We start from the raw sequence: 14846 nt of genomic DNA on the forward strand, positions 1-14846 counted from the left end.
CGGGGCTCGAACTCATGAACCTCGAGATCGTGACCTGGTTGAAGTCGGCCGCTTAACCGACTGCGCCACCCAGGCGCCCCTTCCTTGAACTTGATTTAAATCTTGGCTCTTCCGTGCTCCCCAACTCCAGTGGAGGCCAGGGCTGTGGGCCTGGCTACTTGGAAGGGAGCCGGGGTCTGGGGCTGACAGTCCTCTACCCCCTGCCTCTACGGATTCAAGCTTCTGGAGGGTTGGAGAGAGGCCGGGGGTGTGATGACTGGCTTCGGTGACCACGTGTCAGAGTGGGGAGGGACTCCTAGCACCCCTCCTCTTACCCCCGGTCTCCTTCACATGCGGGCAGGCCCCTCGCAAATAACTCCAGGGTCTGTCCCCATTGTCCCCATCTTCTTCCCAGGGACGAGACACCAGAGTCCCTCAGGCTCCGCGGGAGAGGCTGTTCCCACCGGGCCTCTGACTTCACCAGCACAGATGTTAGACTTTCCGTAGGAGGATGTCCCCCTCTCTTGAGGGCACACGTGCTAAGTACCCCTCTCTCCTTCCCCATGGCGGTGGGGGGTGGGGGTGGAAAAGGAAAGCAAGTTACACTCCTAGACTCTCAGAGCATCCTTCCAAGAAGGCTTGTTCCTGGGCCTTGCTTGCGAGGCAGGAAGCACGCACACCCGTGAGTCCTGCAGCTCAGACGCACCTGGCCGGAGAACGGCTGCCCTTTTTCATTCCTACGAGCCCCCCACATTGGCATGGGGACTCCTTGCCGGGCTCCCTCTCGCTGGCTTTAGGGATGGGGAGCTCTTCTCATCCCCGTATGCAAGGCATCCCCGGCCATCCAGAACAGTCTCCTCCAACGGCTGTCTACACCTCCTTCTCCCACAGCCTGGGGTTGGGTGGGGAGGCAGCGGGGGGGGACACCCAGTTCTGAGCAGGAGCTGCTCACTCGGCCCTGTGGGGAGGTGGCTGCTCCCTAGATACTTGGAGGTACTCACTTTAGAATGTGGGGGTTCCGAATGCATTTTGTCTTCAGCCTTGGGCCAAAACACAATCTTGGCCCAATGGGAAAATCCCATTTCCTGGGCAGGGCCGGCAGCGTGCCAAAGCCACCTGTAAATGCACACTTAGTGCAGAAGAGGCGGCAGAGAGTTTGTGAGAGGGCTTGGTTTGTCGGCTAGTCTGTAGGTGGTTGCTCTCCCCTAAGAGGGGCGTGAGAGTCAGCACAGGTGGTGTTACCTAGCGTGAATCCAGTTTTGGCTTGGAGAACAAAGACCCTCGGGAAAATTCTGTACAGAAAGACATTTAAAAAAGGCGATGGGGCTTCAGCGTGTGTCCACACAGGCCTGAGATTTCATTCACTAGACTATAAGCCCAGGAGTGGTCTTGAGACCTAATGGATTTGCAGCGCTCGCCACAGTGTATGTCACATAGGGGGCAGCCAATGCATATTTTCTGAATGACTGGAGGAAGAGAAGTAATTGGGGGCCACCAGTGGCTGTATCCTTAGCAACTGATTGTTTCCTGCGAACGTTTTCTGAACTCTAACCGCCCCAAGCACTCTTCTAGGTTCTCCGGGACCTATGAAGATAGTTAAACTCCTGTCCTTGAGAAGCTTATGACTAAGAGTGGGAGACAGATGGACGCGCCTACCTGCCCAGTAAAGTCTCCAGATTCTATTCGGGAGAATGCAAGGACCCCGTCTTTGAAGGCAACAAGGGGTGGGGGGTGAAGCCCCTGGTGTGGCTCCTACCAGGACACAGCCCTGATCCGAATTGTTCCAAGTGAAGCCGGATCCCTTCCTTCATGTTTCCCTAGGATGACATGGGGGTCACCTAGCTGGTAATGGGAGTAGCTCAGGAACCCTCACAGTCACAATGATGGGGGAGACAACATTCACAGAACTGGAAGAGGTGATGCATTTGAGATCACAAAGTTCATGGGTTGTCTTGACTTCTCCCCTTCTCCTTCCCTGGGGACTAACTATGCCCACATTTAGCTCTCAGGTTAGATTTTTTTTTTTTCCTCCTCGTTCTATCTCACCGATTCTCTCAAACTTGCTCTCTGTTGAGTCTTAGCATGGAATCAGGTGACTAATGTCTCCACGTACCTGCTGGTTGATGACTAAATCAGCTCTCATCACCGGAAACTATAGCCTAAGTGCATGGTGCTTAGGAAGGGAAGTCACTGGGGAGAATTTCAGGCTTGACACAGACTCATGACGGTGGGGCGCTTGGTATTTCAGGTTGTCAGTTGCATATTCCCCGTTCCCTCAGAGGGTGGCCCTTCGCTCCTCTGATGTCCCTTCCAGGCACCTGGATCTCGTTAGCCTTGAGTGACCCCGGGGCAACTTAGAACAGAATCAGACTCCTTGGTCTCACGAGGTGCTTTGGGAATCAAGTAAAAGGCACAAAAGAGCCGGAATTGGGGCGCCTGGGTGGCGCAGTCGGTTAAGCGTCCGACTTCAGCCAGGTCACGATCTCGCGGTCCGTGAGTTCGAGCCCCGTGTCAGGCTCTGGGCGGATGGCTCGGAGCCTGGAGCCTGTTTCCGATTCTGTGTCTCTCCCTCTCTCTGCCCCTCCCCCGTTCATGCTCTGTCTCTCTCTGTCCCCCCAAAAAATAAATAAACATTGAAAAAAAAAATTAAAAAAAAAAAAGAGCCGGAATTGCTCGAGAAAGGGATGCTTGGGAGATGACTACGCACCTCTCTGCAAAACGGGCGCAGCCTTCCAGTGCATCTGACCATGAGGAGGCCACCGAATGGAACGTCAAGTCCAGTGGTCAGGGAACAGAGCAGAGAAAGACCCACGTGCCACCAAGTGGGTGTTGATTCTCCAAGAAAGACTCACTAAGAGAAAATGCTCCCCTATACCAAGCACGGATTTTATCTTCGGTAGAAAGATGCCCATGTAGCTACGCAAGCCAATTCCCTGGGGCTACTTTTGTTTGTTTGGAACAACCAAATCACATCGTATCAACCCAATGGCTTTCATCCCACGTCGCGTGAATATTTATAGATAAAGTGTATACCAATCGGGCGAGCGGTATTGGACCTCAGCAGCCAACAGCGCCATAGACTAAGCCCTGGAAGAAAAATGTACTTGGCTCCCGTCCTAGGAAGGCTGTTTCGAAGGGACCTCTTTTTGAAATGTTTTCCAGCTGTTGTTTCCTTTCTGAATAATCCGAGCCTAATTCAATTTGTGGCACCTTTCTCTTTTCCAGATTTTTTTTTTTTTTCCAGAAGGCAAATTATCCGCATCTGGCTCTCTATAATCATATATATGTTCTGCTGGTTTGGGCTGAGACTTTTACTGAATTGTAGATAAATGACCCCGCTGGAACACTGGAGAAGTATTCCACATTCCATGGCACGATGGCAGCCTAACTGCTGTGCGTTATCTCCGGAATGCTGGGGGTAAAAAGGTCGCAACCTTCCCTGAGCGCTGACTCAGGGCATATCCAGCACGTCGTCATGTTACTGTGGGGGGAGAAGGCAGGGCAGAGAGAGCCAAGAATGCCCACGGATTACAGTTAAAAACAAAACCAAAACCCCCAAACCCCAAACAACAAAACTTAACTTTGGAAACAGTTCCATCCTCCTATATCCTCAAAACTATTTATAAAGCAACACGGGACTCCATAGATACAGCTTTCCTTCTGGTTTAACCATTTCCCCACCCAGCTCTCGTTCCCGGCGTGGTTGGCAGGGGTGTGAGAGATGGAAGACGGTAGAAAGCCACAGGACGTGGACTGGAGGAGGAATAAGAATTTGGGACCTCGTCACCTTGCTGGAAATGGACGAGAATCGGGAGTCCCCGAATCACCTGGGGATCCTGGTGAAGACCACGCCGGGTGGAAGAGGAGCTTCACTGGATGGACGAGCTGCATGGACTTCATTCTTCCCTCCCATGCCTGGGAACCAGCCTACAAAATATTAGCAACCTGTGCCGGGGCCCATGAAGGGAGGGAGGCAACAGAGTGGGCAAAGCTTGTGTCTGCCGCCCTTCCTCACACCCTTCCAGGGGCATCCCCGTCCCCCTCCAGATATTTCCTTTCCCCTTCAGCTGGCCATCGACTGGATTCCTGATGAAATGTGAACGGAGAGAGAAGTTTTCCTGGACGCTATCTCAGGATGTGCCAGTTTCCAGGGAAACCACATTATGCATCAGGCACAAAGGATTGAATAATTGAATATATTGAATATAAAGGATTGAATATAGTATCTGCATTCCCGACTCTTGGTGGAGTTCTTGCTTCTCTCCTGCTCCCATCAAAGTCCGGAGCAGAGTCCACTCGTCCTGTATGACAAATGAGTCTTTGCTAGTCACGGTGCGATTCACGGAGCCGTAGCAGTGACATCACCTGGCAGTGCGTCCGAAGGCGAATTCAGACCCCGCATGGCCCACGTGCGCTGAAGCGGAGGCCTCGCTTTCAAAAGCCCTCAGATGATGCATCCGCACGATGAGGTCTGAGAATCACCGGTTAAGCAGGTGGCTTTCAAACTATGGGCTGCCACCTAGTAGGAAGTCATGAAATCAACTTCGTGGTTGGGACCGTGATTTAAAAAAAAAAAAAAAAAAAAAAAAAGAAAAGAAATCCTCTAGGGAACGTATAAGAGCACATCCTGGGGAGGAAGGGTAAATATGGCGGAACTTCTGTTTCCATCGCTGTGAATATTGGGTCAGTGTGTAAAATGGCCCATTGGTGGCTTCTCCCCTCCCTCACTCCCATGGGTCATTGTCAAAAGTGTGTGGAAAGCACCGATCTTGAGGTCTGGTTGGTTACGTAGGCAGTGTAAGCTTTCCCCTCCCATCAAGGTCGCATACCAGATGGATGCCTGCAGCTCACGAATTTACCCTCTCTGCAGATACACCTGAATGAAAACATGCTTTCTTGGCCTTTTACCATGAAGAAATAAGGTCGTATGTGTTGATCAGTGACTATTTAATAAGGACTCATTGAACATGTTCCTTCTAGAAAAAACAACTCCTGAACGACAGCATGTTTCCTTCGATTGTGTTATTTAACCTATTATATATATAGTATCATTTATTGAGAGCGACAGCACGTGCAAGCACGTGCACGTGAGCAGGGGAGAGGGGCAGAGGGAGAGAGACTCTTAAGCAGGCTCCACACTCAGCGTGGAGCCTGATTCGGGCGCGATCCCACAACCCTGGGATTATGACTTGAGCCAGAAGTCAAGAGTCAGACGCTCAATCAACTGGGCCACCCAGGCACCCCATGTTATATATTTTTTTGAGTCTTGGCTTCCACTTTTCCTTAGGCCATATCTAGCACTAAATAACTATAATACTTTGCTATTCTTTCATCATTTCCTTGAGAATATATCATATATGTTCTGTGAAGTCACACATGATTCCAACATGGCAGGAGAGTGTGAGGCTGGGTGGCTGAGCTGTGTGTATCCTACAGGATTAATCTGACAGTGAATTGATGTTTGCTTTCAAATATGCCTGTGTTTGTTACGAACGTTCTAGCTTTGTGACCTTGGGCAAGCTGTTTTACCTCACAGTATATGTATACAATAGGGATAATAAAAGTACCCGCCCTGGGGGGGGGTGGTTTGTGAAGACAAAATGGGTGAATTCTATCAAATTCATTATGAAAAATATTGACTGGACTCCCACTGTATACTGGGCATGGTGGGAGATGCTGGGAATACAGTAGAGACAAACAGAGAGATCCTGCCCCGGTGGGGTTTCCAGTCTCTCAAGGAAGCAAACAGGCAAGCAGCAAACTCTCCCAGAGGCAGGCAGGCAGTCAAGAAACAAGGCACTCACTTCTACTGTCTCCCTCGGGGTTGCCCTTCTGTCCTCCCCCCTTCAAGACCCTTGCATGGTCCAGAAGGAGATACAGGGTCCTGACAGATGGCCTTAAGGCTTTTTCTGGGCTGTGGCTGCTTCTCTAAGACATTTCCTACCACCCCCCTGCTTGTGTATTTCGTTCCAGCCACAATGACCTCATTGCTACTTTCTGAGCATAACCAGGCAGGTCTGCCTCGGCGTCTTGCTCAAATCTCTATGTGGATCGTTTCTCCCCCAGATCTCCTTATGGCTCACCTCTCCCTTCGTTCAGGTCTCTGCTCACAACCCCTCTGTTGGGGAGGTCCTTCCAGAAGATCACACCTAAAGTAGGCCCTCTTACTCTCCATCACTCTCTATTCCTCTGCTCTATTTTCCCCCATAGCTCGTTTTATGTATTTTTTACTTATTTAAAAAAAATTTTTTTTTCAACGTTTTTATTTATTTCTGGGACAGAGAGAGACAGAGCATGAACGGGCGAGGGGCAGAGAGAGAGGGAGACACAGAATCGGAAACAGGCTCCAGGCTCCGAGCCATCAGCCCAGAGCCCGACGCGGGGCTCGAACTCACGGACCGCGAGATCGTGACCTGGCTGAAGTCGGACACTTAACCGACTGCGCCACCCAGGCGCCCCTTTACTTATTTTTTTAAAAGTTTTTTTTTTTTTAAAGTTTATTTGAGAGAGAGAGAGAGAGAGAGAGAGAGAGCGTGCATGTGAATAGGGGAGGGGTTGAGAGAGAGGGAGAGAGAGAATCCCAAGCAGCGATTTGCTGACGGGGGCTCGAACTCACAAACCGCGAGATCATGACCTGAGCTGAAATCAAGACTCAGTTGCTTAACCGACTGAGCCACCCAGGCGCCCCCATAGCTCTTTTTAACGTGGACATATACCATAATGGTAAATTTTATGTGTAAACTTGGCTACGCCCCAGTACCTAGATATTTGGTCAAAAGTTATCCTAGATGATCCCATGAAGTTATATTTTTTTTAAATATGAGATTACATGTAAATTGGTAGACTTTGCATAAAGCAGATTGTCTTCCATAACGTGGGTGGGCCTCACCCCATCAGTTGAAGACCTTAACAGAAAACCACTGACTTACCCCAAAGAAGGAATTCAGCTAGCAGGTTGCCTTTGGGTTCTAACTACAATATTAACCGTCAACTCTTCTTGAGGTCTCCAGCCTGCCAGCCTATCCTTCTGATTTTGGACTTGCCAGCCTTTACAATCACATAAGCCAATTCTTTTTTTTTTTTTTTTAATGTTTATTTATTTTTGAGAGACAGAGCGTGAGTGGGGGAGGGACAGAGAGAGAGGGAGACAGAACCCGAAGCAGGCTCCAGGCTCTGAGCCGTCAGCACAGAGCCCGACGCAGGGCTCAAACTCACAAATGCGAGATCATGGCCTGAGCTGAAGTTGGACGCTTAACCAACCGAGCCACCCAGGTGCCCGTCACATAAGCCAATTCTTAAAGTAACTCTCTCTGTATAAATACATATATATTACACACACACACACATCAATATATCTACCTATCTGCACACACACATGCATCCTGTTGGTTCTGTTTCTCTGGCGAACCCTAACACATACATTTGTTTCTTGCCTGCACCAAAAGGCATACTCCAGGAGAGAAGGGCTGTGTCTTACCACTATTCTGTCCTTGGTCCTCAATGAATTTTTACTGAAGGGGGCAAGAATTTCAGATTCGAAAAGATGGATAAGCAGGGTGATGAATGCCAAAGGGTAGGTTGGAAATTTCCTTCTTGTACTAGGTGGAGTGGTATTCCTTCCCACTTCCCCAAAATTCACGTGTACCTTGGACCTGAGCACGAGACCTTCTTTGGAAGCAGGGTCTTCCCACGTCATTACACTGAGGTGAGGTCACACTGGATTAGGGTGAGCCCTCGTCCAATAAGCAGCGTCTTTGTGAGAAGAGAAAATAGCGACGTAGAACGCACAGAAAGATCACGTGAAGGCAGGACAGCAGGTGACGCCCGAGGCAGTAACACCAAGGACTGCCGGCAACCTCCAGCAATGGGAGAGATGCGTGGATGGCTTCTCTCGCAGAGCCTCCAGAAGGTACGACACCTCTCAGATGCCCAGCCACCACAACTGTTAAATGCTGTTGTTCAAGCCCCCGGTTATGGTGCTTTGCTTTGGAGGCCCGAGGAAGTGAAGACACCCCAGTCTCACGTCTCTGTTTCCCAGAACCTTGCGATTCAACTGCAGCTGCCCCCATAGACCCCCTGAGTTGCCTTTCCCTGTGCACCATTTCCCACCCCCCCCCCCCAACAAATGCTGAGTGCAGGCTCCCACCTGGCCACTCTGGAACCTTGTATCTACAAGTGAACAGGTGATTAAAATCTGCACAGAGAGCTGAGGGTGTTTCAAAAGGACAGCAAGCCTCTTCAAAGCTTGAGGGTCCGGGCTGGGAGGAAATCACCTTCCGGTTCTGCCGAACCAAGACCTGAGCCCATGGGGTGACAGCCAACCCCACAGATGGGACGTCTGGAGGCGACGAGAAGGAGCGTTCACCCAGCTCTTGGTTCACAAGCTTTTAATTTTTTTGATGTTTATTTTTGAGAGAGACAGAGTGCGAGCAGGGGAGGGGCAGAGAGGGAGACACAGAATCCGAAGCGGGCTCCGGGCTCTGAGCTGTCAGCACAGAGCGCGACGCGGGGTTCGAACTCACGGACCGTGAGATCGTGACCCGAGCCGAAGTTGGACGCTTAACCGATTGAGCCACCCAGGCGCCCCTACAAGCTGCTTCTTGAATTAAGAAGGCTGGAGAAATTATACGTGGAGTAGTCTCCCAGATTTCCAGGGACAGTGATTTCACCCAGAGGATTCTGTGTCTGTGTCTGTGCCGGAGGCCTTGCGTGTTCGTCGTGTGGGTGCTGCTGGGTGCAGGGTGCTGGGTGGGGGAGGAGGGGTGGGGGATCGCTCCTGCTGGCTCGAGCTGGGACTGGCTCTCAAAGCACTTTTCCTTCCCAGCACTTATCAGTTTGTGATTGCAGATTTTTGTACTCAATTGATTTTGCCTGGGAGGATCCTTGTCGGTCTTGCCAGAGTCCCAGGAGGATGGGGATTAGGACTTTGTTGCTCCCTGTTGTGTCTGCTGTGCATAGCAGTGTGCAGCTTATAACAAGCATTTGAGAAATATTTGAAGGAAAATGAGATGTATAGATATAGGCCCACTATCAGGGTGTTAAAGGCCCCCTGCGGAAGTGTGCTTAAAATCTTGGAGGTATCCTCCCTTTATGAAACTCCCCCATCTTCCCCATGGCCTAATTGATAACAATTCCCCTGTTCTTGTCTTCACATAGGGGACTTCAGCTACCAATTCATGAGGCTTCCTGCCCATCCTGACTTTTTTTTTTTTAGGTAGTCAACCTTTTCCCTCCTCCAAAGGCAGCCTTGTTTGGAATTCTAATCCAGAATCAATTGAAAATGGAGTTGATCGCAGTGGAATGGGAGTATGGGGTGGAACTCTCACAGGCCTCCCGCCTTTGTGAGCCCCTAAGGCCTCTCCAATGGTCCCCAGAGATTTCTGGTTTGAAAAGCCCACGTTGGGGGTCCTAGAGGATCCTCCCCAGCTGGAGACATGGGCCTTTGAGACTCAGATTCAATGGAACCTGGGCCTTTAGACCTTGACTCAGACTCAAACGTTGGGTCCACACTCAGACCCCAACAGGCGGCCTGCCCAGAATGCAGGGTCCAGCTCTTGGGAGAAATGTCCCGATCTCCTTGTATTCACCTTGTAAAAAGACAGCTCAGTTCCACGAGACGGGGAGTCAGTACAAAACACAGCACAACCATATAAGAAAAATAACTTTGTTATTAAGCATATATAATCTTATCAAAAGTACTTCATAGTATCACATCCGTAACTGTTCCAATACTAGCTCAGCTGTTATATAGACCTGTTATAAATAATGAACATGGCTACTGAAGTACAGGAGTAATCACTAGGAAATAAAAAACCATCGTGACACATTAAATCCCCAGGGCACATGCTTCAGGATCTAATAATGTTCAAGTCTCACGGGGATGCGTGAAAGGGTCTTTCCTTCTTCTTTGATTTCCCTAAAGCAGTAATATTTTTTGAAGGAGCAGATGAAGTCCAAGATTTTATGCTTTAGCAATCAGTCATGGTTTTTTTTTTTTTTTTCCAAATGGAAATTGTTTTTTGATTTGTTGTGAAATACACATGCTGACCATGCCAGGAAAAATTTCATCTATTTCCCTGAATTCATTATTAATAACTTGAGACGGCTCTATTCTATTAGTTGTTTGGCCTGGATTCCCATATATAAATTTCCTTTTCAGGAAGGTTATCGGAAAGATGTCAAGGTTGCACAATGAGGCGGCTGTGTCTCTGACAGGCTGGAGTTGGGGAGAGGAGGAGGGGCAGTGACCCCCAAAGTATGGTGAGGGATTTGCTCTCAGCCCAAGGAGATGCCTGGTGCTTAGTTACGGAGAATATCTCCTTCCCCTGCCTGCCTGGAAAAAGCGATCACGAGGCAAACAGTTGTGACCCCTGGAAAGGGAGCATGACCAGTGTCCCCTTCACCCGATATTTGGTGGGGTAATACTCCTCCATGCCAATGTGTATTTATTATTTACCTGTATGAACCCGCCTGAGTTCATAGAGTAGAAATGACTTCAGTTGGTCAGTTCACTCTGTAGCAGGTGTTGGACTTAACACAGGACAGAGAAGACAGCATTGCCCTTGTGCCCCCATACTCTCTGGCCTGGGAAAGCATGTAATTTCTCCTTCTGGAATTTAGGAAGGGAGGAGGATTTTCCTAAACTAAACTGGTGCCTTCTGTGCACTATTTTCAACGGCATTATTTTTATTCCCACTGCTTTCCAAAAAGAAGAGCAATTATTAGGTCCTATTCTAAGTTCTAGTCATCAGGGTGCAAAAAATGAAAGTCAGTGTTTCTGCCAAGGGGTTGAGGAGGAGCAGTCCATGGTTTTGAAAACCTGAGGATGAACAATGATTTTATAAACTGATCTAGCAGACTGAGATCATACGACACAGGTTATTGTGTGTTGGGCTAGAGAATATTATCTAGTCTCATGAACCCCAACGATTACGTCCTTCAGTTCATTTTTTTAATGTATTATCCTAGCCTCCCGTCAAACGTGCTCTTCGGTTGTATGTTGCAAACATTTGACAATAAGAGAGACATATTTCCAAACACAAATCCTCATTTAAAAAAAAAAAAATCAAAGATGGACCGAATCATTTCTCATGGAGCCTGGGGAGAATTTTCTTTAGCATTCATCCATCCACACCCTGTAAATATTGTGTTCCACGAGCCGGCAACGTTAAATGCTTTCCAGATGGGAATCCACGGCCGCTCAGCTCAGCTCTTAGTGAACCCGAGGTTGGCGAGGCCTTCTGCGGTGAAGATGGGACTCCGGAGAGACTGGGGAGCGACGGAAAATGCTAGAGAAGGCGCACTGAGAACGTGTTTGCTTGTCGCTGTAACTTTCTGATGGACTGTCACTGGGGATTTTGCAGGAGAAAGGAATAGTGGTGTTGAGGGTCCGTGGAAACTCCAGCCACCAGCTGACCGACTGGAATCCCAGGGATTTAACTTGATGGCAACAGGGGGAGGGAGGCTCTTGTCACTTGCGATTCGCACCCAGAAGCCCTGCCTATCGTTCTGGAGGAAGGAGACGGAAAGATGGAACGACAAACACCAACAGTGGCTTTTAAAGAAGCTTTCCCAGGAAGATAGTTATGTGATGGGTGAAAAGGCGATGGAAGAAATAAACACGCCCTTCCCAGAAATACAGGGACAAACTGCAGGGTGGGGAACAGGAACCCCAACATGAGCAGGCGTGCGTGTGACAGCGAGCATCTGTGCGGGTCCACGCCGGGGTGAAGGGCCCCGAGCAGGTGGCCGCCTTTCCACGTGGTAGATGTGAACATGGACTCGAGGAGCCCCGCGTGCTCCCCATCAAAACCAAGGCGTTCCCCAGTGATGTTCCAAAGCAGAAAATGCTCCTGGTCTCTTCAGCACCGCTCTCGCTCCTGTCTCTATGGAACCAGAGGAGGCCTTTTTCTGGAAAGGCTCGCGGCTGTGCGAGCAAACACAGACTCAATGGCGGGTTTGAGAATACACCACTTTCCCAACTGCTTCCCGCATTTGCTGAGGAAGGGGAATCAAGAAGGCCTGTAAGAACTGGAACCTGGACTAAGTTACGGAAAATTAAGGAAAAATGGGAAGAGCGGGAAGCAAATTTCTGCCAAACAAGAAAAACTGTTACTTCCCTCTGCATCCAAGAGAACTTCTAACAGCGTATCTGTGTTGGCAAGCTTCACCCGCCCCAGACAAGGACTTCCAATTCCCAACGATGGCAAATTTACTTGCCTTTGCAGATTCAGTGGGGTCCCTGCCTGAGGCAACCTTCTGCTTCCCCCACAACCCCAGTGAGCGACCTCCTTGCAGCCTCCAGCCCCAGTGCACACCGATCCAACAAGGATCAGGGCGTAATGGCACCTTCTGGGCACCCGGTCTGAGCCTGGCCGTTCAGTGCGTCTCCCTAAGGGCCAGCCACCCTTATTTAATATCTGTGATTTACTGAGCAAGCCCACTCATTTGATCAAGCAGCTTTAAAATGTCCTGGCAAAGCCCATTGTTCTAATGGGAATAAGGGTTCTTCATTTGTTTACTTTGTTTTGAGAAGAGTTTTTACTCCTATTGCTACAGGCAACTTGCAGATATGCAGGGCATGAACCCTTAATGGTCATACTTGAACTTAGAATGTGGCAACTTATAGGACAGTAAACATAGGACTAATTTTTCTCCATTTTCCTTAATATCCGTTCCTACTCCATTCCCTCCTTTCTTTAATCAAAATTGGGAAACGAGGTTGGATAAGAGCGTAGAACATTTAAAATATATTAGACTGTTAGATTGACAAGGACAAAGAATTACCTGCCAAGGTAAATATACATTATCGCCTTCCCGTTTTAATTGAAGAAGCCTAATTTTGATACTGAGTGGTTACTGATTTTGGACACATATCCATCTATATATTTTTAGTAAGTAACCTCCCATTTTCTCAGAACTTACCTTGCCACTTTTTCCGTTTGGATATTGTGCCAAACTTTAAGATACCATGAGAGTACTTAACTCAGAAATCCAGAAATTCCTCAGTAGGAAGGAGGGAAAGTTCCCATGTAGAACAGCCAACCTCCAGCACCCCCTCCCACCCCCCACCCCCCCCCACTGGCTCTTGGAAGGAAACATGTAATTAGCGACTTACTCCCTCATGTCTTCCCGGCAGGGGGACTGTGAGAACAGTATTTGGAAGAAGAGGAGGAAGGAGGAGGCGGGGAAAAGAGCTCAAGAAATTAAGAATGTATCTTTTCTAGGTCTCCAGTGTTTTTTTTTTTTTTTTTTTTTTTTTTTTTTTTTCTGTATAGGATTTAACTGCAGGTGAAAACACTCTTTGCTCCTCCTTTGGCATGAAGATGTTAGGATGTGCTAAGGATAAAAGTCTCTGGTGGGTCCCAAGTCTCTCGTCTCAGTTGTTTTTGGGTACTCGTCTCCAGAGCTGAAGTCCATGGCTTCCGGAGAGCTGGAAAATTCCTGAGGTAAAGGGAACTCCTCCGTTGAAGAGTGCGTCCGGTGCCCAAACACCTTCTTCTGCAGCTCAGCGATGTCGTTGCGGATGTCGGCCAGCAGCAGCAGCAGGAAGTCAAAAGAACCAGGGGGTCCCTGTGCACGGGGGAGGAATCAAAGCCAGAAAACCACACACTCGATCCCGTGCCAAGCCATGGCTTCCGTGGGCTCCGTGACTCGCCACTCCCCCTGCTTGGTGGCAGCTATGTGGCACATGACTCTGTGTCCCAAATGGAGCAAACGTAACAGCTACTACAGTAGCCGGGTAGGGGGCAGGGGGAGTTCTTAAGATGGCCTTCTAATCCCTTCATCTCCCCGATGAGCTGTGGCGACACGCTCACCTCTCCTCTCCTCTAACCCTCGGCTACCTCAAATCGAGGAACAGAAGAACTCTCCTATGTTGCTTTCCAAAGAAAACCGGGAGATACTTATGGAAGGGTAGAGCAGCGGTTAAGGGGTTGGGGTTCCGTTGGGTCTGAATCTCAGCTCTGCGGCCCGCTAGCTGGTCTCGGGCAAGTCACCCCATTTCTTCGGGTTTTCGCCTCCCTATCCGCAAAACAGGGATGATAACTGTCCCCGTGTCACGGGGCTTCGTAGGGTTCGTAAGTGAGGATTTACAGGAGTTAATACACGTAAAGGGCTTAGAGCATCACAAATGCTCAAAATGTTATCTTTTTTTTTTTTTTAGTTTTTTTTTTTTTTCTCAACGTTTATTTATTTTTTGGGACAGAGAGAGACAGAGCATGAACGGGGGAGGGGCAGAGAGAGAGGGAGACACAGAATCGGAAACAGGCTCCAGGCTCTGAGCCATCAGCCCGGAGCCTGACGCGGGGCTCGAACTCATGGACCTCAAGATCGTGACCTGGCTGAAGTCGTACGCTTCACCGACTGCGCCACCCAGGCCGTTAGAACGTCTTTAAGGATCGTTGACTATAATGCCACCGGACTGAAGGTGAAAGTATGTTTGTAAAGGCACCCCTTCCCCATTGACCAGGAAAGGTCCAAGGACTTCCTAATCTATCGGTTGGACTTTTATCATTATATATAGCCTTTGTTAAGCCTCAATTTCTACATAGCGCTGTGTGGGGCACAGCAAGATAACGTGTGGACAAGCAAGGTCTGGGCTTGTTAGCGGCTTGCAGTACAATCTTTATTACCCCGCAACGTCTGCTGCCGGAGCTCCCAGAGAGAGCGATTTCATCTGCAGAGCACTTGGTGGAGGAGAGTATTTTGACATTAACCGATGCTCGCTCGAAGGGTCACAGCTCAGACACCGCTTGGCAGTGCACAGGGGAGGGGAGGGACATCCGGGGGTGCTAAGGATGGCCAGGATCGGACAGTTAAGAGGTGGAGGGGTTGGCATGGGAAGCCAGACCTCCCACATCCAAGCC

The 14846-nt window shown here is 49.3% G+C and overlaps 1 protein-coding gene across 1 annotated transcript in view; it reads right to left on the reverse strand.

Moving 5' to 3' along the window:
* Positions 1-9629: 9629 nt before the first annotated feature.
* The window catches only part of CCBE1 (collagen and calcium binding EGF domains 1), a 235611-nt gene continuing 230394 nt past the window's right edge, over positions 9630-14846 (reverse strand). Inside the window, exon 11 of the mRNA XM_043559008.1 lies at positions 9630-13551. Coding sequence (XP_043414943.1) covers positions 13318-13551 — 234 coding nt within the window. The 3' untranslated portion in view covers positions 9630-13317. The remainder of the gene's footprint in view (positions 13552-14846) is intronic.

The sequence above is a fragment of the Prionailurus bengalensis genome, chromosome D3 (genome assembly GCF_016509475.1).
Source record: "Prionailurus bengalensis isolate Pbe53 chromosome D3, Fcat_Pben_1.1_paternal_pri, whole genome shotgun sequence".
Lineage (NCBI taxonomy): Eukaryota > Metazoa > Chordata > Mammalia > Carnivora > Felidae > Prionailurus > Prionailurus bengalensis.